Below are 24,081 nucleotides of genomic sequence, written 5' to 3'. Positions count from 1 at the left end.
GTGAAGTAAGTCAGAAAGAGAAAAACAAATATCGTATATTAAGGCATATATGTGGAACCTAGAAAAATGGTACAGATGAACTGGTTTGCAGGGCAGAAATAGAGACACAGATGTAGAGAACAAACTTATGGACACCAAGGCGGGAAAGTGGTGGGGGGTGGTGTGATGAATTGGGAGATTGGGATTGACATATATACACTAGTATGTATAAAAAAGATAGCTAATAAGAACCTGCTGTATAAAAAAAAATTAAATTAAATTAAAAAATAAAATAAAAATAAAAAGGAAAAAACCCCCAAAACTGAGCCCAGAGAGAACAAGGAGGAGCCTTGCCCAAAGTCACACGGTGAGTTGGGGTAACACCACCAGGACTTGGATCCTGTCATCAGGCCTGTGCCCCACAGCTGTCTCTCTGAATGGGCTCAGAGCTCCCTGAGGGCAAAGGGGTGTCCCTCCTAGACTGTCTTCTCTCAGCGGTCCATCCATCAGGCTGATGCTTCCAAGAAGGGTTGGGGTGTCTCCCCACTCTGCCTGGTCCAGGTCTTTGTACACCTGAGAAGCTGACACGCCCTGTCATTGTTGGTCCAATATTTACTGAGGGCCTACTATGTGCAGGGATTCCTCGCCCTTCAGGTGCTTCCACTCCTGCAGGGAGATGTTACACTAGGAGTAGAAAGGTGTTTCAACGGAAGTCCTAACTCTGTGCCTTAGGCTGGGCATATCAGGCGAAGCTGCCCAAAGAAAGGGCTTTCGGTGGGAACTTAAATAAGTTAGGGGAGCAGAGGTGGTGTGGAGCTCCCCAGGCAGAGAGATGAAGATGGGGAAGGTCAGGTGTGTCCCGACCAGAAGCATCCTGGAGAGGTGGGCTGTGTGGGTTTAAGTGGCTTCAGGGTTGGGCCGCACGCTCTCGCTGGGAAACTCGGGTGCTCCTGCTACAACTTGCCCCCTCCCTCTCAGGTCAGCCAGTTCCAGACTGGGAAGCTTGTGGCCCAAGGCAGCCGGAAGTGGAAACTGCTCAGCTGGAGCGCTTGCTGAGCAACGACGTCTGCTCTCTGGGCCTCCGAGTTCCCATCAGCACGAAAACCACAGGAACTCCCAAGACTGTCGTCACCGGTGTGGGTGACCACTCTCGCCTCCACGTGCAACACGTGTACGCCATTGGGTAGAGGCTGCTGGCGCCCGGCCAGGCGGGCGCGATGAGCGGGCGGCGGCCTAGTCCTGGGCCCGGAGCCCCAAGCGAAGGCCCACTGCCGCCCGCCGCCGCCCCGCCCTCCCCCGGCTCGGGGCGGAGCCTCCGCCTGTCCGCCCCTTTATCTGCCCGCTTGTAGCCGGGATGCAGAGGGCCGCAGAGGGCCGCCGAGGGCCGCCGGGTCGCAGTCGGGCCTCCTTTTGCAACTCGGTACCGGGCTGGGGGAAAAGTGGGGGGGGCGGGCGGCGGGCGGGGGTGGCGGGCGGCGGGCAGAGCGGGCTCTCCCCGCGGGGCGGAGCGCGGGGAGCTGTGTGCAGCCGAAATTCGGGGCTAGGTGAGGTGGGGGCACGTGGGGAGGGAGTGGGAGGCTGACAGCGGGGATCAGCTAGAGTGGGGGCGCCACTGAGGAGGGACTGGAGCAGGAAGGAGGAGCGGAGCTGGAGGCCGACAGTCTCAGGGAGGAGTGGGAGGAGACTGGAGGAGAGGGGCCATCAGAGCCGGAGGGAAGCGCATCTGTGAGGGAGTGAGCAGAGGCGAGAGCTGGCCTGGGAGGGCCGTGGTGTCTTGGAAGAGAATAGGCACGGAGCATGCTCCTTCCATTGAAGGAGGAATCTAGTGAGATTCTGGGGGCAAAAAGGGGCGTGAGTACCTGGAACTGGGTGATGTGATGGGCTCCCAGTTGGGAAACCGGAAACAGTGGTAAGAGCGCTGCTGGGGCTCAGAGGGGCTCTTGCTCCAAAGCAGCTTAGGTCCCGTGGGAGGAGGAAGCCTCCTTTGGTGTAGGGAGAGCATGAGGTTTTCTCCCACTCAGTGAGGGAAGCACTTGCCTCAAGACTATAGGCTTTGAGGACCTCTAGAGGTTTCCCTGGGGCATGCCACCGGCCCCCCCCCTCCCCCTCCACTCCGCCCCAAGCCTGGTGGGAGTGAGAGGTCAGGTCAGGCCAAGGCTGGGGAGTTTAAGAGTTAGATGTATTCTCAGGGCCTGGCTGGCTGCTCCTAGGTGGATGTCCCATTAGAGACGGACTCAGCCTCCCATCATGTGGTTTGTGCCACCGCTGAGCCTCTTAGTGAGAGGCTGCTTTTCCCCAGCCTCAGTTTCCCTGCCAAGAGGTCAGTGGTGAAACTGGTCAGTGGTAAAACCCAGGTCCCTTTTCTGTCCCCCTGGGCTGGAAACTAGCTAGTTCACCCAACCTCTCTGGGCCTGCTTTCCTCCACCAGGTGCTTCCTTTTCCTCAGAACAGTTCTGAGTCTGAGAGCCTAGGAATTCTTTTAAGAGTGATTTATTTCATGCTGATCACACTTTCCAGTACAAATGGAAGCCCAAAGTGCAGTTACAAAAACAAAAGCGTTTTCTGTTCAGTTTTGGAAGACATGGAGGAAACTTTTCTTTAAACACGTTGGGTAGAACTGGGGAATTGGTTTGCATTGAGGGAGGTGACCCAGTTGCTGAGATATCAAGAAGCCAGCCAGGGATGAAAACTTTGCTTGTACAATCTGTGGCCACCCACTGGGTGCCTGGGAGTTGACCACAGCAGTTGAAGGGCAAGAGCACTGGTTTTGGAGTAAGATGTGCTCTGCCATCCTGCCTCGCTCTGGGGCAGTGACAACAGCTTAGCCACAGGTTCAAAGAGTTGCTGAGAGGGAGAGGTGAAATGTGTGTAAAAGTTCTTTGTAAACAGCAAGCTACTGTAAATTATTAATGTTAGTGCCTAGTCTTATTTTTTATTTTTTTTAATTTTTGCGGTACGCGGGCCTCTCACTGTTGTGGCCGCTCCCGTTGCAGAGCACAGGCTCCGGACGCGCAGGCTCAGCGGCCATGGCTCACAGGCCTAGCCGCTCCGCGGCATGTGGGATCTTCCCAGACCGGGGCACGAACCCACGTCCCCTGCATCGGCAGGTGGACTCTCAACCACTGCGCCACCAGGGAAGCCCAGTGCCTAGTCTTATTAATAATATTTCAGGCTCTGCCATATTGTGTCATCCTTGTCAGGACCCCTCAAGAGGGTTTACCTCTGACAGCCCCATTGTTAACACTGGTCTGGCTTTTTTGTTATTTTTATCTAATGAGGTTAAACTTTGCCTTTCATGGCAAGATAAAGTTGTCTTTAAGGGAGTTCCTGAAACATCAGGGCCCAGAGAAGCAACAATGAATATTTTGCATGCCAGGAAGGAGGCAAAAGAGGAAGTAGAATTATAATCAAATGATACTTAAAAGAGTTAGGTGCTATTTAGTTAGGTTGTTAAGCTCCAAATGGGCAGGGTATTAATACCCTTAGGGGTTACCCTTAGCTGTTAATTAGCTGGACTATTAGTTCTATGAGGGCGGTGTTTTAACTGCTTTTTTCACTGCAGAAGCTTCAGCTCTTGACACACAGTAAGCCTAAAACAAATATTGCTGGAATGTCTCAGGCGCTGAAGGGACCTTTGAAGTCATTGGTGAATTTACTCTGTCCTTTGACATTTGGAGAAACAGGGCCAAGCGCGGAAGGGACTTGTCCAGGGTCACACTGGGATTGAGTGGCTGAGTCAGGACTAGAATCCAACAAAGATAGTGGAGCCCATGCTGTGCCAGAGCCAACACCTAGCTAGCATCTGTGACTTTGTTTTGCTTGAGGTAGCTATTATTATCCTCCGATTTCAAATGAAGAAACAGGCCCAGAGAGGTAAAGGGACTTTAGCAAAGTCACACAGCTGGTAAGTTCCAGACCTGAAATCCCATCCTCACATAAAAATGGGGACCTGGGTTCTCTTGAAATATCTGCCCGAGGTGAGAGGTAGGTGCCCTCCCTGGGGGGAGCAGCTCTCTCCAGTTCTGCATGGTTACCACCTGGGTGGCTTCTCTCTGGGCTGGATTTTCCTGGGCCCAAGGGCATTTCATTTGTGTGGGTGAGCCCTGTCAGGGCAGGGAGCCTGTCTGCCTCGTTCACCATGTGCCCCTGCCTTGTGCCTGGCATATAGTAAACACTGAGTAAAATCTGTGGGATGGGTATAACCCAGGGCTCTCCCACTCCAAAGCCTATTCATTACCCCATCCCCACAACTTGGTCTGCTGTTTTGCCCCCAGAGGTATCAGGGGGAGACCAGGAGGAACTAGGGGTGGCAAGCCTTGGTTGAGGAAGGAGGTGAGGAGGTTGACCTTGAGTTTAGAAAAGGGGAATGTGAATTGGGAGGGCTGGGGAGTTAGGACCAGAGAGGAGGAAGGTGCTGCTCAGATTGACAGAATTCCCACCTGGGCCCTGGAGATCCCAGTTCTGAAGTTCAGCCAACCCAGGAGCCTCCCAAACCTGCAAGACATGCCCCAACCAGGCCACAGGCCTTTTGCATTACCTGCTAGCACAGTCTACCCCCTCTACCCTCCTGCTCTGGGATGGGGCTCCTGGGGCTGCTGAGCTTGAGGCCCTTTTCTCTGGGGATTTCACTTCCCAGCCACTTCTCTTGGGTCAGTGGGCAAGTGCAAATCTTCAGAGCCCTGTGAATCCAGGGAGGTTACTCTGAATGGTCTTTGCTGAGAACACTTTAATTATTAAACTCCAACCAAATTCCCTTGGTCCCTAAATGCATCCTCAGAGAAGGGTAAAGATTTAAAGAGACAGTTAACTTTCTAAGGCCTCCAAACCCAGTGGAACCAGCTATCAAGGGCTAAAAGAGGACCGAGTTTTTTAAGAGAACCCCAAGTAAATTTTTCAAGCTGGGAATATTTTAAATACTAATACTCAGGCTGGGGATATTTCAAATACTACTACTCTTAATAATAATAATTACTACTACTATTAGTAATTAATACTAATAATAGGAATCATTTATTGAATCCCTAAACAGTGCTAAAACTGTTCTCATAAATTTAATCTTTGTAGCAATCTATGAGGTAGATAATATAATTCTTATGTGGGAGCTGAGGATCAGAGAAGGTGAGACACTTGTCTTAGGTCACACAGCTAGTATATTATGGAATCAGGAGTCAAACCTGGTTTGTCCAAATCTGAAGTCCATCTCCTTCACGAGCCTTTATAGTGTCTCTTTTCTCCTTGGTTCCTAACTTCCTTTCATTGTGATTCCCAGTGAGTAGAGGACAGAAGCCAGTCAAGTTTGCCTCACATCCATGAACCAGGCCCTGGACAACTGGTCTCAGCCTAGCTTTGCCTGCCTTGCTGTGTGATCTTGGGTAAGTCACAACATTTCAGCTAGCCCTCGGTTTCCCCAAATGTTTCATGCCAAGGTTAACCACGAGCTTCCTTCTGCAGCTGAGGCCTGGCTAGGGATGCAGAGTTTAGCCTGGATTTGACCAACGTGGGAGTGGTGATCGGGGGAGGGGAGAGGGTGGAGGTTGTCTTTAGCCCCACCCTCTGGTGACATCACACAAGACCCCTATAGTCCCTGGAAGCCCCACCCCTGTAGACCCTCACCTGTGGAAGTGCCACCCAGTGCTTGGCATCTGGCGAATTTGCCCTGTTCCACAGCAGAAGTCATCAGCCCCTGGGTTCAAGAGAAATCCTTAGGTAACCAGTGCAATTAGGGAGACTTGGAGGGGGGCCATGGAGGTGTACTGGATTGGGGTGGGATGCCTGGAACAGCCAGGTTCTGGCAGCCTGGTGGGCAGACTACTCAAAGGATGCCCTGAGGATGCCCTCTGAATACTCACCCTCATCCTTCTGGCTCTTGCTAGACTCCTGCCCCTGCTTCTTTCCCCTGGATCCAGTGCCCCTTTCCATGGAGTCAGGAGATGGGAACTAACTCTGAAAATAGAGCTATTCAAATGGAATGGGGCCACTGGTCTAAAGGTCTAAAGGAAATAGGGCAACTTGACCTCTGTCATCCCAGTATGCAGCCTCTGGGTTCTGTGCTTAGGGCCCACTGTGTCTGGGGGAGGGGAAGGGCTGCGAGTGAGCTATCGCCCACCTGAGGAGGTAGCTGTGAGCCAGGGTTTCATTGGTGCAGAGAGAGTGGGTAGCTGGCAACTGGGTGAGTCTGAGGTCCCTGGATGCAAGTCAGTTGCTAGAAGCCTAAGGAAATAATTTATGGGAAAGGACCTGGTTGCCTGCTTTAGACCAGTGTTTTCCAAAGTAGTTCTTTGGGATGCAGTTAGGTGTGACAAGAAGCAGGGCAGCAGGAGTGGCTGAGAGTATCTGTGCTTTGCAGTCGGGGAGCTGGGTCCGGATCCTGGCTCCATCTCTCTCTCTCCCTCTCCTTCTCTCTGTATGGCCTTGGCTAAGGAGCTCCCAACCTCTCTGAATTTCACTCAACAACAAAATGGGCATAGTAATACCTACCTTACAGGCTAGTTATGAGAATTAATTGCAACAAGGCTATGAAGAGTGAGCATATAGTAAACACTTACTACATTTCAGCTAGCTTTGTAATATAATCATTACTGGGAAAGGAATCCTTGGTCATGTAAGCTTGGCAAATGTAGGTTCAACAAAGTGAAGCAGCCTTCTTTGGTCAGACCTTCTCCGAGCCTTTAATATGCTGTTATTACTTGGGAAGTTCTAAGAGTGGGATGTGGAGCATCGGACTGGACTTGACAGATCACAGGGACTCAGGAACTAAGGCACCATCGAATGTCATCATTCCCTGGTCTTTGCCCTCATGGTGGAATGGAAACGTGGCTGGATTGGGCAACTCTGGGGAAGGGCTGGCTGTCTCTGGGCTCTTGTTTTCTCAATGTAAAACAAAAGAGCTGCGAGATGCTTTCAGAGGCCTTTTCTGGTCCCCTGAAGTTCTGAGTTGGGAAGACAAAGTTGTAGACAAGGGTAAAGGCCAGACTGTTGAGGCTAAAGCCCTGTCTCTTGGGGAGGAGAAGAAATCCAGTGCTGGCTCCTCAACCAGGGGAGTTCTTATGCTCTGGACAGAAGTGGCCCCACTAATTAGTTCATCAGCAAGGTCTTCTTCCTAAACCTGCCAGGCTGTCTGGGAATAGAAAGTAGTGGTGTAATGACATTTAATTCTTTCCTCCCTACCAGATGAGGAAAGGCCAGAGAGCAGAGCTGACTCCAGAATGTAATGCAGGAGGAGCTCAGGGATGCAAATCAGGCTCGGGGTGTGGAGGTGTGTGGGCTGGGGGCTTGTCTTGATGTTGCCTTTGCATAGCAAGCACATTGCATTTACTTGGACCATGTGCGAATTATTGGGTGGCTTTGGGGGTGATCACGGTGCTGCTGGTGGCGGGGAACTTGAGTGCAGATCTTCTTGCCTCTTAGAATGACTGGTGCAAAGGAAGTTGCAATAAATATCTGATGAATGATGGACAGAGTACATCTGGCTGCTGAGTCCAATAAGCTTCTTGGGGGAGAATATGAGGGAGGGGAGTTGTCTGTCTAGCTAGTTGTCTGGCTAGTTTTTCAACAGATATTTGATTTAATGAATGAAACAGTGGATAATGATAAGCCTGAATTAAGCAATTGGTACCAGGCAAAAGCAGTATATAATTATGAAATGATTAATAGTACTTGCCACCTTGTTTTGCAAAGAGCAGTTTAAGGAAGTGGTTAAGATTGCAAACTGAGTTTATATCATGCCTCTGCCACTTCCTAGGCAGGGTACTTAACTTCTCTGTGCCTCAGTTTCCTTATATGAAAAATGGGCATAATGATAATACCTATCTGATAGGGTGCTGTGATGCTTAAATGAGTCAAATATGCATAAAGTGCTTAAGACACGGACACATAGCACATGCTGTGTAAGCATTTGCTATGCTTTGTTTTCCTCTCTGTTACCTCTACCATATCATGAAGTTCCTGAAGGCAGGGATCAAATTCTTTTCCACTCTCCTGCCCACCCCCACCTTTGGGACCCAGCACAGGACATGAAGCAGAGAAGGGGCTCAGTAAGTGTTTGCTAAATGAATGAATGTGTTTTAAATGCTAAATTGTATAACCCATTATAGATCTCCCACAGGGAGAAGTAAGGGGGCATTAAGGAAGTCCCCCGGAGGTGACAGCTTGTACTGGTTTTAAAGGATTTCAGTAGAGGGAAAGGAAGTTGGCACAGGGTCTGACATTTGGGTTAGGTGGGAAATGAGGGTGGGAGCAGGTCATGGGGTCTTGAATGCCAGGTGAGGGGTTAGATTGGATTTATTTGCAATTAGCAATGGTGGAAGGGCTGGAGAGGGGAACTTTTGAGTGAGGGTGTGGCTGAGGGTAAGGGCTGTTTTTATAGGATCAGTTGTTACTAGGGTCTTTTGGGAAAAAAGTGGCTTTTCGAGTTGGGCCTTGAAGGCTATGAAGTATTATCAGGATGCTATTATGTTGTTTTTTCATTCAACAAACATTGAGCACCAGCTACCTGCTAAGCACCAGGGGTTCACAAAATAATAAGACAAACTGCCTACCCTGGAGGAGCTCACATTAACAATTTAATGCCCGTGAGAAGTATTATAATGGTCAAAGGATTGTAGGCACTCAAGTTAGAGGGATCATCATCGGAGGACCTCCAGGGAAAGTGTCACAGAAGTGGGTTTTGAGGGATGAATAAGAGTTTGCCAGATGGGCAAGATGAGGTAAATGGCTCAGATGGAGGGAACAGCTTGTGCAGAGCTATAGACATGTGAAACAGCAGGCCCACGGTTTTGATGAGGCTGTCGCTGGATGTGAAATGCACTGTGGTTGAGTAATGAGGCTAGGAAAGGTAGTAGGGACCAGATCATGTAGGGTGATGGAGGGTCAATGGCAGACCCTGGCCACTCCGAAGGAGTTAAAGGTAGAGGCAGCAGGTCTGTTAGCAAGGTCATTGTCAGGTAAACGCTGATGGCAACATGAACACAGGAGAAAACAATGAGGGTTGCTGTATAGAGCCTGGACTGGAAAGAGGTAGGATGACATAGTGAGCCTCTTTAACACATGCCTCAAACATTTACTGAACACCTACTATGTGCCAGGCACTGTTCTAGGCACTCGAGATACAATAGGGAGAAGAACAATCATGAGTCAGAGCTGAGCTCTCCCTTAGGACAACTCCCCTCCTCTTAAACTCAGTGTAGGGATAAGGGGGTGGGGAAGAGCACAGCCCCCCAGCTGCTGCTCATGGGGCAGGAGGGTGAGGACACCAGCCCCCTAACCTTGCTCGGGCCTCTCTCCCAGCTCCTCGCCACGCCCACAGCCATGGCCACAATGGTGGCCCAGAAGCTCAGCCACCTCCTGCCCAGTTTGCGGCAGGTCCACCAGATGCCTCGGCCGTCTGTGCAGCCAGAGCCTGTGTTCACGGTGGACCGAGCCGAGGTGCCGCCCATCTTCTGGAAGCCATACATCTATGTGGGCTACCGGCCGCTGCATAGGACCTGGCGCTTCTACTTCCGCACACTGTTCCAGCAGCACAACGAGGCGGTGAACGTCTGGACCCACCTGCTGGCGGCCCTGGTGCTGCTGCTGCGGCTGGCCATCTTTGTGGGGACCGTGGACTTCCGGGGAGACCTGCACGCCCTGCCCCTCTTCATCATTGTTCTTGCCTCCGTCACCTACCTCTCCCTCAGTGCCTTGGCTCACCTCCTGCAGGCCAAGTCCGAGTTCTGGCATTACAGCTTCTTCTTCCTGGACTACGTGGGTGTGGCTGTGTACCAGTTTGGCAGTGCCCTGGCACACTTCTACTATGCCATTGAGCCCGCCTGGCATGCCCAGGTGCAGACCTTTTACCTGCCCATGGCTGCCTTTCTCGCCTGGCTTTCCTGCGCTGGCTCCTGCTACAACAAGTACATCCAGAAGCCCGGCCTGCTGGGCCGCACTTGCCAGGAGGTGCCTTCGGCACTGGCCTACGCACTGGACATCAGCCCCGTGGTGCACCGCATCCTCGTGTCCCCCAACCCTGCCACGGACGACCCGGCTCTTCTCTACCACAAATGCCAGGTGGTCTTCTTTCTGCTGGCGGCCACTTTCTTCTCTGCCTTCGTGCCTGAGCGCTGGTTCCCTGGCAGCTGCCATGTCTTTGGGCAGGGCCACCAGCTCTTCCATGTCTTCTTGGTACTGTGCACGCTGGCTCAGCTGGAGGCCGTGGCGCTGGACTACGAGGCCCGGCGGCCCATCTATGAGCCTTTGCACACCCGCTGGCCCCACAACTTCTCCGGCCTCTTCTTGCTTACTGTAGGCAGCAGCATCCTCACTGCATTCCTTCTGAGCCAGCTGGTACGGCGCAAACTCAGTCTCGATCGGAAGACCCAGTGAAGGGGGGTGGCAGCTTTTAGGGAGGGAGGTATAGTGGGGGCCCAAGGGTCTGGGCTTGGCTCCAGATGGGAACAAGGCCTGATAAAATTGCTTGTGTCTGGCCCGCAGTGACTTCTCTGTGCACGCCTCAGCTGCCAAGCGGGGGCACTGGCCAGTCCTTGGATTTGAGGATTGGCTGGAGCTGCTGGGGTCCACTTCAGGGCCTGCCCCAGCTCCCTGCCCTGCGAGAGGGAAAGAGAGAGATGTGGGGCACCCTGGTTTGCCTCCCCCCATTGCCTCTCAGGGGTGAGGATGGAGGATCAGCTGGGGCCAAGACCCTGGCCTGGGCCTTCCAGATTATCTCTGAGGGGTTGAAGTTGGGATTTAGGTCAGAGTCAAATCTGAGCTGAGAGATAGAGGAAGCGTCAGCAACTGCCCTCTACCCAGATTTCACTGGTGGATAGGGAAAGGGCAGGCCCAAAATATGTGCAGGATCTTACCATTCTTGAACCCCAGCCTGAAGTTTTGGTGCTGCAGAGAGCCCCCAAAGATAGAAGATTGTGCCAGGCAGAAATGGATCCCATCCAGTGCCCCATGCCTCTTCAGCCACTATCCCAGACAGTGAGCCCTGACCCTCCTACCTCTGGCCTCTACGTCCCACACATCCTGTTCCCATTGTCTTTCCTGGTTCCCTTGTTCATGATTCAGTGTTTATCCATTCAGTGTTTCTTGGGCCTCTGCTCAGAGGCAGGCCACTGACTGGGCTCCGTGGATCAATGCAGGATGGTAAAGGCTTTAATATCGGAATGAACTGTCAGGGGAAGCACTGAGGAGGGAATAATTAGTGTTGCCTGGGATCTTCAGGGTCTTGGGTTGGGGAGGGTGAATAGGAGTTTACAGATGGAGAAGGGGAAGGGCATTCCAGGTAGAGGGAAAAACCTGTCCAAAGGCCAAGAGGTATGGAAGAAGGAGTTCACTGCGGCTGGAATTAGGAGTGGTCTGGACTCTCGTGTCCTGGATACAATAAAGTGACTGTGATAAGAGCTGCCTCTTTGCTTTTTGTCTCCTATCCTAGAGAGGGAGCCCTGGTGCCCCTTGAATCTGTTCACTGTGTTGGAGGAGGTTTTCATGGGGAGGCTGGAGGTGGGCATAGGGAGGAGGGGACAGATCCTGTCTTATCTTTGCCTGGGGGTGGGGTTGGGGTCTTATTCACTATATATGTGAACTTTTTTTTTGGTAGGAAAGGTGGGGCAGTTTTATTACTAAATAAGTTTTAGAAGTTAAAAGAATGTGTTTTAAAATACATGATTTGACAAAGATTTCACTTTTTGGTTTTTCAATCAAGGAAGATCTTATATGTTAACTTTTATGATATTGTTATATGTTAATGTTTACAGTGTTGCCTTTTCCACAGTACATAAGCAATGTATGGTAATATATGTACAGTGAAGGAAAATTAGGAAGTACAGGTAAGAAAAGCAAAAAAACCCCTGAATGAATAAGAAATGTCACTCCACTGCTAAAATATCCTGTTATACATATAGTACATCTATGGAGATTGTGGTTATGGTTGCCAGCATTTCTGCATCTCTGAGGGGCTCTCAGAATTTACAAAGTACTTTCACAAACCTTATTTGATCCTCTTTAAAATCCAAGGCCACACAGTAAGCGAGAAAAGCAATACTGAAAGCTAATTCTTGACTGCAAATTTTTAGTTTTATTCTACTTAATGTTTTCTAAATCTTCTCCCATGAGGTTTCATAGTTATACTTAGCTTTTTGTTTCTTGTTTTGAATTACAAAAGTAATCCATTTAAGGTAGCACTGAGGACCCCAGCTTGGCAGTTGGCGGATCAGCGCCTCCTTTCCTCTTCCTTTTGAGATGTTCCTGAGGATTCAGCGATAAGACAAGGAAAACCCTGAGCCCTGATAGTTATCAGTAAGAAAGTGCAACTAACTCAGCAAAAAGAAAATGTGCATTCCTTGTGCAGTGTCGGGAACGCGTTCACACAGCACAGTTCTGGAATACAACTTCTGAATGAGAAAACCAGCAAGAACGTGGCCTTGGTAACATTAAGGGGTCAGGCTGGCAGGGTTTAGGGAAGGGGCGGGGCTGACGCTGGGGGCGGTGCCTGAGCGGGGGCGGCCGCGGCGTAGCTCCGCTCCCAGCGTTGGCGCGAGATTCGAACGTCGGCGGAGTCAGTTATGGCGGTTCCCTGAGGCGGCCGGACCCCCACTCCGTTATCCCGTAGTCTTAGTCTCCTCAGCGGCCATGAGGCGCAGAGGCCCGAAGGAGGAGGAGGCCTGCGGCGTGTGGCTGGACGCGGCGGCGCTGAAGAGGCGGAAAACGCAGGTAGGGCGTTGAGGCGAGAGAGGGTGTTGGGGGAGGGGTTAGAGGCCCGGAGGTGTGAGAAGTGAGGAGTTTGGGAGGACCTGGATGTGATGTGGAGATAGACTCGGGGACCGAGAGCGAATAGCTTTGGCTATTCATGGGAGAGAGGGGCTGGAGTCTGAAGAAGGTTGAAAAATGGGGTTTGGGAAGGGTGGAGAGAAAATGGGGGCGGAAGGCAGGCAGGCTGGCGGGGGGGGGGTGTGTGTGGAGAGACCGGGGCAGCGAGGTTTCGAGGTGAGGGAAGAGGGTGGAGAGAAAATTTGCTCCGAGGAGCGTAATGCAGCAGACCCCTTAACTCGGAGTCCCTTCAAGACGGTAGCAGAGGCTGAAATACGGAGGGGTGGGTGCATGTGCAAACTTCGGAAGTTCTCGCCCCGAGGTCCGTTTCTTCCCTACTTGTCAAGTTGCCGGCAATCTACCTGCCCAGAGCATGTAACTTTAGGGGAAAAAGAAGAAGAGACGGGGAGGGGAGCTGGCCTAATATTTATTAAGCATCCGCTGGGTGCCACATACTGTATTAAGTATTTAATATGTGGAAACTGAGGTGAGGTAGTGAACCCGGGTTCACCCAACTAGGAGAACTGGAAAGCCCACCCAGGTTTGGCACATGCGCAAGATTCTCTGTTAGTCATTACAAAGAAACAAAAGTATGGGATAATAATAGTTAATGTTTATTGAGCATTTTAAGCTGGACACTGTGCTGGAATTTGTTGAGTTATCTTATTTGGTGGAATTCTATGTAGTAGTAATATAGTGATACCCATTTTACACATGAAAAACAGGCTCAAAGCAGACAGTAACGGCAGAGTTCTTGCTCTTAAGTTGCTTACAGTCTTGTGGGGAAGAAAAGATGTACAGATAATAGCAATATGTAATTTATTGATTACTTTCTATGTGTCAGGCACTTTGCTGGGACGTTACATGCCTTATCAGTGGCAGGTACTCAAAATTCAATGAAGTAGGTACTGTCATTATCTCTGTTTTATATTTTTCATATATATTTGGTCTTTGTCTTTGGTTCTTGGCTCACAGCTCCTAAAACCCTTGGAATTTCCTGTGTTATGAGTGATAATGGTGTCTTTTATATTTAATGAGGTGACTTTTGGAAAGCCCTTAGGTAACCTAAGGATGGGCTGGTTGCCAGGAAAGCCATCCACGTGATTAGAGGGTTGGAACTTTCACTCCCTCCATTCCCCTACCTCTAAGGAGAGAAGGGCTGGAGATTGAATTCAGTTGCCAATGGCCATTGCCTAAATCAATCATGTCTATGTAATAAAGCCTCCATTAAAAACCCAAATGGACAGGGTTCAGAGAGTTTCCAGGTTGGTGAACATGTGGAGGTGCAGGGAGAGTGGCGCGCCTGGAGAGGGCATGGAAGCCCCGTACCCCTTCCCACATACCTTGCCCTATGCGTCTCTTCTATCTGGCTGTTCCTGAGTTATATCCTTTTATAATAAACCGGTGATCTAGCAAGTAAAATGTTCCTGTGAGCCACTCTAGCAGTTGAACCTAAGGAGGGGGTTGTGGGGACCTCTGATCTATAGCCAGCTGGTCAGAAGTATAGTTAATAACCTGGATTTGGGATTGGCATCCTGAGTAGGAGGGGGTTGTTGGAACCCCGAATCTATAGCCAATTGGTCAGAAGCACAGATAATAGATAGATAGATAGATAAATAAATATATGGATGTATTTCCCCCACAAATGAGATTATATCAGACAGTTTGTTCTGCTACTCACCTTTCACTAAATATATGATGGAGCACTTTCCATGTGAGACATACGGGTTTTAGTATGGGTTTTTAAAAAGACCATTTTGGGACGTCCCAGGTGGTCCAGTGGCTAAGGCTCAGCGCTCCCAATGCAGAGGGCCTGGAGGTAAAAAGATTTAGGGCTTCCCTGGTGGCGCAGTGGTTGAGAGTCCACCTGCCAATGCAGGGGACACGGGTTCGTGCCCCGGTCCGGGAGGATCCCACATGCCGTGGAGTGGCTGGGCCCGTGAGCCATGGCTGCTGGGCCTGCGCGTCCGGAGCCTGTGCTCTGCAACGGGAGAGGCCACAACAGTGAGAGGCCCGTGTACCGCAAAAAAAAAAAAGATTTAGCATTTGATTTGTATATTTGCTGTCTCTTAAGTGTATTATATTTAAAATGTCATTATAACTTAGAAAATAATTTCTGTTTCTTCTTCATCTATGATGCAGTTTAGTTCCCTACCCTTGAGATATGTAGCAGAGAAGGAGAAGTGGACATAACTAAGAGGGAGACGGAAATGCAAAGATATCAGAAATCTTGGCCGAGTCATCAGTGGTTTCTCCGCCAGCCTTGGAGGAGCACTGAATGCCACTCTGACATTCTGCAACTTTATTAACTTTCAGTCCATCAGCAAATGCTATGGACTGTGCCTTCAAATGTATTTAGAATGTCATCCTTTCCTACTGTTTCTACTGCTGCCACCTGAGCCAGAGTGACCCTTTGCTCACTGTTAAGTTTAAAACCATCTAGTGGTTTCTTACCTTCTAGTAAAAACCAAAATCTTTTTAATACCCATAAGACACCATCTGGTCTCGTGTGCCCTCTTATGCCTTTTAGACCTCATCTACTCTTCGCTCTGCCTCTGCTCCAACCATACTGGCCTTGCTGTCTTTCAAGGCAAGTACATCTGTGCTTGGGACTCTTATATACTTGTGCCTGAAGTGCAAAGGGATTAGAGAGCCACATTTCTCTGCTCCTTCATTTGTTCAAATGTGAACTTAACTGAGTTTTTTCTTAACCATCCTTTCCCTTATCCTCTACTCTCCATACTTCTAACTACCTTAATCTTGCTTTGTTTTTCTCCATAGCACTTTTCACCATCAGACATATTATATGCTGCATATTTACTTTTTCATTTATTGTCTTTCTTCCCCTACTAGAATGAAAGTTCCATTAGGCAGTCCTTCAGAAACTTTCTGGCATGTAATAGGTGCTCAGTAAATATTTATTGAATGAGCAAATGAGTGAATGGGTTAATCTATCTGGTGGGCTTGGCTTTCAGAAATGCAAATGGAATGGAGCAGTGGGTGGCAGCTGGAAGGACTTTGAAGGGAATGCTAGTGAAAGCTTGAAGAGCTTTTAAAGAACTGTTTCTAGAAGTCTGATGACCTTTGAGGAGGCTGTGGGTGAGGGTTTAAAGGAAAGTGAGAAAAATCTTGGAAACTGGTTACGTGTTGACAAAGTTTAGCAACACTGTTGGCTGTAGTAAAGTGGAAGGTAGAAAATGTACCTAATGAACTGGATGATGTAGCCAAGGAGATTTCCAGGCAGAGTGTTAAATGTGCTAGCTGGGTTTTTTTTTTGGCTGGTTATAGCAGAAAGCTAGAGGAGAGAGAGAAGCTGAAGGAAGGTCTGTTAAAAAGAAGCATAGCCTAGCTGGTTTTTGAAAATTCCCAGCCTCTCCAGGCAGCACACAGTGGCATTTATTTATTTAGTTAGTTACTTATATTAAACTAAAAAAAATTGTAGTTGCTGTACAATATTATATAAGTTAAAGGTGTACAATATAGTGATTCACAGTTTTTAAAGGTTATACTTCATTTATAGTTATAAAATACTGGCTATATTCCCTTTGTTGTACAATATATCCTTGTAGCTTATTTTATTTTGTTTATTTATTTTTTAATAGATCTTTATTGGAGTATAATTGCTTCACAATACTGTGTTTGTTTCTGTTGTACACCAAAGTGAATCAGCCATATGCATACATATGTCCCCATATCCCCTCTCTCTTGAGCCTCCCTCCCATCCTCCCTACCCCACCCATCTAGGTCATTGCAAAGCACAGAGTTGATCTCCCTGTGCTATGCTGCTATTCCCACTAGCTAACTATTTTACATTCAGTAGTGTATATATGTCAATGCTACTCTCACTTTGCCCCAGCTTCCCCCTCCCACCCCATGTCCTCAGGTCTATTCTCTGTGTCTACATCTTTATTCCTGCTCTGCAACTAGGTTCATCAGTCCCATTTTTTTCTTTTTTTTTTAGATTCCATATATATGTGTAAGAATACGGTATTTTTCTCTTTCTGACTTACTTCACTCTGTATGACAGACTCTAGGTCCATCCACCTCACTACAAATAACTCAATTTTGTTTCTTTTTATGGCTGAGTAATATTTCATTATATATATGTGCCACATCTTCTTTATCCATTCATCTGTCGATGGACACTTAGGTTGGTGCCATGTCCTGGCTGTTGTAAGTAGTGCTGCAGTGAACATTGTGGTACATGTCTCTCTTTTTAAAATTTATTTATTTTTGGCTGCTTTGGGTCTTTGTTGCTGTGCGTGAGCTTTCTCTAGTTGCAGTGAGCGGGGGCTACTCTTTATTGCGGTGTGTGGGCTTCTCATTGCGGTGGCTTCTCTTTGTTGTGGAGCACGAGCTTTAGGCGTGTAGGCTTCAGTAGCTGTGTCATGTGGGCTCAGTAGTTGTGGCTCACGGGCTCAAGAGCACAGGCTCAGTAGTTGTGGCACACTGATTTAGTTGCTCCGCGACATGTGGGATCTTCCTGGACTGGGGCACAAACCTGCATCCCCTGCATCGACAGGCAGACTCTCAACCACTGCGCCACCAGAGAAGCCCTGTTTCTAGATTTTTGATAATAGCCATCATGACTGGCGTGAGGTGATACCTCATTGTAGTTTTGATATGCATTTCTCTAATAATTAGTGATGTTGAGCATCTTTTCATGTGCCTCTTGGCCATCTGTATGTCTTCCTTGGTGAAATGTCTATTTAGGTCTTCTGCCCATTTTTTAATTGGATTGTTTTGTTTTTTTGATATTGAGCTCCATGAGCTGTTTGTATATTTTGGAAATTAATCCTTTGTCCATTGTTTCATTTGCAAATATTTTCTCCCATCCTGAGAGTTGTCTTTTTGTCTTGTTTATGGTTTCCTTTGCTGTGCAAAAGCTTTTAAGTTTGATTAAGTCCCATTTGTTTATTTTGGGTTTTATTTCCGTTACTCTAGAAGGTGGGTCAAAAAAGCTCTTGCTGTGGTTTATGTCAAAGAGTGTTTTTCCTGTGTTTTCCTCTAAGAGTTTTAGAGTGTCTGGTCTTACATTTAGGTCTTTAATCCATTCGGAGTTTATTTTTGTGTATGGTGTTAGATGGTGTTCTAATATCATTCTTTTACATGTAGCTGTCCAGTTTTCCCAGCACCACTTATTGAAGAGGCTGTCCTTTCTCCATTGTATGTTCTTGCCTCCTTTGTCGTAAATTAGGTGACCATATGTGCGTGGGTTTATCTCTGGGCATTCTATCCTGTACCATTGATCTATATTTCTGTTTTTGTGCCAGTACCATACTGTCTTGATTACTGTAACTTTGTGGTATAGTTTGAAGTCAGGGAGCCTGATTCCTCCAACCATGTTTTTCTTTCTCAAGATTGCTTTGGATATTTGGGGTCTTTTATGTTTCCATACGAATTGTAAAATTTTTTGTTCTGATTCTGTGAAGAATGCCATTGGTAGTTTGATGGGGATTGCATTGAATCTGTAGATTGCTTTGGGTAGCATAGTCATTTTCACAATATTGATTCTTCCAATCCAAGAACATGGTATATTTCTCCATCTGTTTACGTCATCTTTGATTTCTTTCATCAGTGTTTTATAGTTTTCTGAGTACAGGTCTTTTGCCTCCTGAGGCAGGTTTATTCCTAGGTATTTTATTCTTTTTGTTGTGATGGTAAATGGGATTGTTTCCTTAATTTCTCTTTCTGATTTTTCATTGTTGGTGTATAGGAATGCTGGTGATTTCTGTGCATTAATTTTGTATCCCGCAGCCTTACCAAATGCATTGATTAGTTCTAGTAGTTTTCTGGTGGCATATTTAGGATTTTCTGTGTATACAGTGATGCAAACAGTGACAGTTTTACTTCTTCTTTTCCAATTTGTATTCCTTTCATTTCTTTTTCTTCTCTGATTGCTGTGGCTAGGACTTCCAAAACTATGTTGAATAAGAGTGGCGAGAGTGGACATTCTTGTCTTGTTCCTGATCTTAGTGGAGATGCTTTCAGTTTGTCACCATTGAGTATGATGCTAGCTGTGGGTTTGTCGTATATGGCCTTTATTATGTTGACGTAGGTTCCCTCTGTGCCCATTTTCTGGAGAGTTTTTATCATAAATGGGTGTTGAATTTTGTCAAAAGCTTTTTCTGCATCTGAGAGGATCATACGGTTTTTATTCAATTTGTTAATGTGGTGTATCACATTGATTGATTTGTGTATATTGAAGAATCCTTGCACACCTGGGATAAATCCCACTTGATCATGGTGTATGATCCTTTTAATGTGTTGTTCGATTTCTTTTGCTAGTATTTTGTTCAGGATTTTTGCATATGTGTTCATCAGTGATATTGGTCATTAATTTTATTTTTTTGTGATATCTTTTTCTGGTTTTGTTATCAGGGTGATGGTGGCTTCGTAGAATGATTTTGGGAGTGTTTCTACCTCTGCAATTTTTTGGAAGAGTTTGAGAAGGACTGGTGTTTGCTCTTTGAATGTTTGGTAGAATTCTCCTGTGAAGCCATCTAGTCCTGGACTTCCGTTTGTTGGAAGATTTTTAATTACGGTTTCAGTTTCATTACTTGTGATAGGTCTGTTTATATTTTCTAATTCTTCGTGGTTCAGTCTTGGAAAATTGTACCTCTCCAAGAATTTGTCCGTTTCTTTGTGGTTGTCCATTTTATTGGCATATAGTTGTTTGTAGTAGTCTCTTATAATCCTTTGTATTTCTACAGTGTCAGTTGTGATTTCTCCTTTTTCATTTCTAATTTTATTGATTTGAGTCCTCTCCCTTTTTTTCTTGATGAGTCTGGGTAAGGGTTTATCTATTTTGTTTATCTTCTCAAGGAACCAGCTTTTAGTTTTATTGGTCTTTGCTATTGTTTTCTTTGTTTCTATTTCATTTATTTCTGCTCTGATTTTTATGATTTCTTTCCTTCTACTGACTTTGGGTTTTCTTTGTTCTTCTTTCTCTAGTTTTTTTTTTTTTTTTTTTTGTGGTACATGGGCCTCTCACTGCTGTGGCCTCTCCTGTTGCGGAGCACAGGCTCTGGACGTGCAGGCTCAGTGGCCATGGCTCACGGGCCCAGCTGCTCTGCGGCATGTGGGATCCTCCTGGACCAGGGCACGAACCCGCGTCCCCTGCATCAGCAGGTGGACTCTCAACCACTGTGCCACCAGGGAAGCCCTCTCTAGTTGTTTTAAGTGTTGGGTTAGATAGTTTATTTGAGATTTTTCTTGTTTCTTTTCTTTTTCTTTTTTAAGGATTTTTTTTTAAACATCTTTATTGGGGTATAATTGCTTTACAATGGTGTGTTAGTTTCTGCTTTATAACAAAGTGATCAGTTATACATATACATATGTTCCCATATCTCTTCCCTCTTGCGTCTCCCTCCCTCCCACCCTTCCTATCCCACCCCTCCAGGCTGTCACAAAGCACCAAGCCGAAATCCCTGTGCCGTGCGGCTGCTTCCCACTAGCTATCTACCTTACGTTTGTTAGTGTGTATATGTCCATGACTCTCTCTCGCCCTGTCACAGCTCACCCTTCCCCCTCCCCATATCCTCAAGTCTGTTCTCCAGTAGGTCTGTGTCTTTATTCCTGTCTTACCCCTAGGTTCTTCATGACATTTTTTTTTCCTTAAATTCCATATATATGTGTTAGCATACGGTATTTGTCTTTTTCTTTCTGACTTACTTCACTCTGTATGACAGACTCTAGGTCTATCCACCTCATTACAAATAGCTCAATTTCGTTTCTTTTTATAGCTGAGTAATATTCCATTGTATATATGTGCCACATCTTCTTTATCCATTCATCCGATGATGGGCACTTAGGTTGTTTCCATCTCCGGGCTGTTGTAAATAGAGCTGCAGTGAACATTTTGGTACATGACTGTTTTTGAATTTTGGTTTTCTCAGGGTATATGCCCAGTAGTGGGATTGCTGGGTCATATGGTAGTTCTATTTTTAGTTTGTTAAGGAACCTCCATACTGTTCTCCATAGTGGCTGAACCAATTCACATTCCCACCAGCAGTGCAAGAGTGTTCCCTTTTCTCCACACCCTCTCCAGCATTTATTGTTTCTAGATTTTTTGATGATGGCCATTCTGACTGGTGTGAGATGATATTTCATTGTAGTTTTGATTTGCATTTCTCTAATGATTAATGATGTTGAGCATTCTTTCATGTGTTTGTTGGCAGTCTGTATATCTTCTTTGGAGAAATGTCTATTTAGATCTTCTGCCCATTTTTGGATTGGGTTGTTTGTTTTTTTGTTATTGAGCTGCATGAGCTGCTTGTAAATTTTGGAGATTAATCCTTTGTCAGTTGCTTCATTTGCAAATATTTTCTCCCATTCTGAGGGTTGTCTTTTGGTCTTGTTTATGGTTTCCTTTGCTGTGCAAAGGCTTGGAAGTTTCATTAGGTTCCATTTGTTTATTTTTGTTTTTATTTCCATTACTCTAGGAGGTGGGTCAGAAAGGATCTTGCTGTGATTTATGTCATAGAGTGTTCTGCCTATGTTTTCCTCTAAGAGTTTGATAGTTTCTGGCCTTACCTTTAGGTCTTTAATCCATTTTGAGCTTATTTTTGTGTATGGTGTTAGGGACTGATCTAATCTCATACTTTTACATGTATCTGTCCAGTTTTCCCAGCACCACTTATTGAAGAGGCTGTCCTTTCTCCACTGTACTTTCCTGCCACCTTTATCAAAGATAAGGTGTCCATATGTGCGTGGGTTTATCTCTGGGCTTTCTATCCTGTTCCATTGATCTATCTTTCTGTTTTTGTGCCAGTACCATACTGTCTTGATTACTGTAGCTTTGTAGTATAGTCTGAAGTCAGGGAGCCTGATTCCTCCAGCTCCTTTTTTCGTTCTCAAGATTGCTTTGGCTATTCGGGGTCTTTTGTGTTTCCATACAAATTGCGAAATTTTTTGTTCTAGTTCTGTGAAAAATGCCAGTGGTAGTTTGATAGGGATTGCATTGAATCTATAGATTGCTTTGGGTAGTAGAATCATTTTCACAATGTTGATTCTTCCAATCCAAGAACATGGTATATCTCTCCATCTATTTGTATCATCTTTAATTTCTTTCATCAGTGTCTTATAATTTTCTGCATACAGGTCTAAACCTACCTTAGGTAGGTTTATTCCTAGATATTTTATTCTTTTTGTTGCAGTGGTAAATGGGAGTGTTTTCTTGATTTCAATTTCAGATTTTTCATCATTAGTATATAGTATATAGTATATATAGTATATAGGAATGCCAGAGATTTCTGTGCATTAATTTTGTATCCTGCTACTTTACCAAATTCATTGATTAGCTCTAGTAGTTTTCTGGTAGCATCTTTAGGATCCTCTATGTATAGTATCATGTCATCTGCAAACAGTAACAGCTTTACTTCTTTTCTGATTTGGATTCCTTTTATTTCCTTTTCTTCTCTGATTGCTGTGGCTAAAACTTGCAAAACTATGTTCAATAAGAGTGGTGAGAGTGGGCAACCTTGTCTTGTTCCTGATCTTAGTGGAAATGCTTTCAGTTTTTCACCATTGAGGATGATGTTGGCTGTGGGCTTGTCATATATGGCCTTTATTATGTTGAGGAAAGTTCCCTCTATGCCTACTTTCTGCAGGGTTTTTATCATAAATGGGTGTTGAATTTTGTCAAAAGCTTTCTCTGCATCTATTGGATGATCATATGGTTTTTCTCCTTCAATTTGTTAATATGGTTTATCACATTGATAGATTTGCGTATATTGAAGAATCCTTGCATTCCTGGAATAAACCCCACTTGATCATGGTGTATGATCCTTTTAATGTGCTGTTGGATTCTGTTTGCTAGTATTTTGTTGAGGATTTTTGCATCTGTGTTCATCAGTGATATTGGCCTGTAGTTTTCTTTCTTTGTGACATCCTTGTCTGGTTTTGGTATCAAGGTGATGGTGGCCTCGTAGAAGGAATTTGGGAGTGTTCCTCCCTCTGCTATATTTTGGAAGCGTTTGAGAAGGATAGGTGTTAGCTCTTCTCTAAATGTTTGATAGAATTTGCCTGTGAAGCCATCTGGTCCTGGGCTTTTGTTTGTTGGAAGATTTTTAATCACAGTTTCAATTTCAGTGCTTGTGATTGGTCTGTTCATATTTTCTATTTCTTCCTGATTCAGTCTTGGCAGGTTGTGCATTTCTAAGAATTTGTCCATTTCTTCCAGATTGTCCATTTTATTGGCATAGAGTTGCTTGTAGTAATCTCTCATGATCTTTTTTATTTCTGCAGTGTCAGTTGTTACTTCTCCTTTTTCATTTCTAATTCTATTGATTTGAGTCTTCTCCCTTTTTTTCTTGATGAGTCTGGCTAAAGGTTTATCTATTTTGTTTATCTTCTCAAAGAACCAGCTTTTTGTTTTATTGATCTTTGCTATTGTTTCCTTCATTTCTTTTTCATTTATTTCTGATCTGATCTTTATGATTTCTTTCCTTCTGCTAGCTTTGGGGTTTTTTTGTTCTTCTTTCCCTAATTGCTTGAGGTGCAAGGTTAAGTTGTTTATTCGAGATGTTTCCTGCTTCTTAAGGTGGGCTTGTATTGCTATAAACTTCCCCCTTAGAACTGCTTTTGCTGCATCCCATAGGTTTTGGGTCGTTGTGTCTCCATTGTCATTTGTTTCTAGGTATTTTTTTATTTCCTCTTTGATTTCTTCAGTGATCACTTCATTATTAAGTAGTGTATTGTTTAGCCTCCATGTGTTTGTATTTTTTACAGATCTTTTCCTGTAATTGATACCTAGTCTCATGGCGTGTGGTCGGAAAAGATACTTTATACAATTTCAATTTTCTTAAATTTACCAAGGCTTGATTTGTGACCCAAGATATGATCTATCCTGGAGAATGTTCCATGAGCACTTGAGAAAAATGTGTATTCTGTTGTTTTTGGATGAAGTGTCCTATAAATATCAATTAAGCCCATCTTGTTTAATGTATCATTTAAAGCTTGTGTTTCCTTATTTATTTTCATTTTGGATGATCTGTCCATGGGTGAAAGTGGGGTGTTAAAGTCCCCTACTATGAATGTGTTACTGTCGATTTCCCCTTTTATGGCTGTTAGTATTTGCCTTATGTATTGAGGTGCTCCTATGTTGGGTGCATAAATATTTACAATTGTTATATCTTCTTCTTGGATTAAACCCTTGATCATTATGTAGTGTCCTTCTTTGTCTCTTTTAATAGTCCTTATTTTAAAGTCTATTTTGTCTGATATGAGAATTGCTACTCCAGCTTTCTTTTGGTTTCCATTTGCATGGAATATCTTTTTCCATCCCCTTACTTTCAGTCTGTATGTGTCTCTAGG

General features: G+C 45.8%; 2 protein-coding genes across 7 annotated transcripts in view; both read left to right on the top strand.

The window, feature by feature from the left end:
* Positions 1–1,229: 1,229 nt before the first annotated feature.
* PAQR7 (progestin and adipoQ receptor family member 7) lies at positions 1,230–11,360 on the top strand. 6 transcript variants are annotated; one of them, XM_067724766.1, is made up of 5 exons: positions 1,230–1,399; positions 5,249–5,351; positions 7,150–7,234; positions 7,921–8,012; positions 9,265–11,360. In XM_067724766.1, exons 3-5 carry the CDS (start codon positions 7,150–7,152, stop codon positions 10,336–10,338), a joined length of 1,251 nt encoding a protein of 416 aa, XP_067580867.1. In that variant the 5' UTR covers positions 1,230–1,399; positions 5,249–5,351; the 3' UTR covers positions 10,339–11,360. The 6 variants fall into 6 exon arrangements, with proteins under 6 accessions (XP_067580867.1, XP_067580875.1, XP_067580889.1 ...); XM_067724772.1 differs by lacking the exon at positions 1,230–1,399 and adding an exon at positions 1,441–1,523; XM_067724774.1 differs by lacking the exon at positions 7,150–7,234.
* Positions 11,361–12,456: 1,096 nt separating this feature from the next.
* Positions 12,457–24,081, top strand: part of AUNIP (aurora kinase A and ninein interacting protein) — a 37,680-nt gene continuing 26,055 nt past the window's right edge. Inside the window, exon 1 of the mRNA XM_067724801.1 lies at positions 12,457–12,669. Within this exon, the coding sequence (XP_067580902.1) occupies positions 12,589–12,669 (81 nt within the window). The 5' untranslated portion in view covers positions 12,457–12,588. The remainder of the gene's footprint in view (positions 12,670–24,081) is intronic.

This window comes from Pseudorca crassidens, chromosome 2, assembly GCF_039906515.1.
Source record: "Pseudorca crassidens isolate mPseCra1 chromosome 2, mPseCra1.hap1, whole genome shotgun sequence".
NCBI classification, from domain to species: Eukaryota; Metazoa; Chordata; class Mammalia; order Artiodactyla; family Delphinidae; genus Pseudorca; species Pseudorca crassidens.
This window is presented reverse-complemented; position numbering and strand designations above follow the sequence as displayed.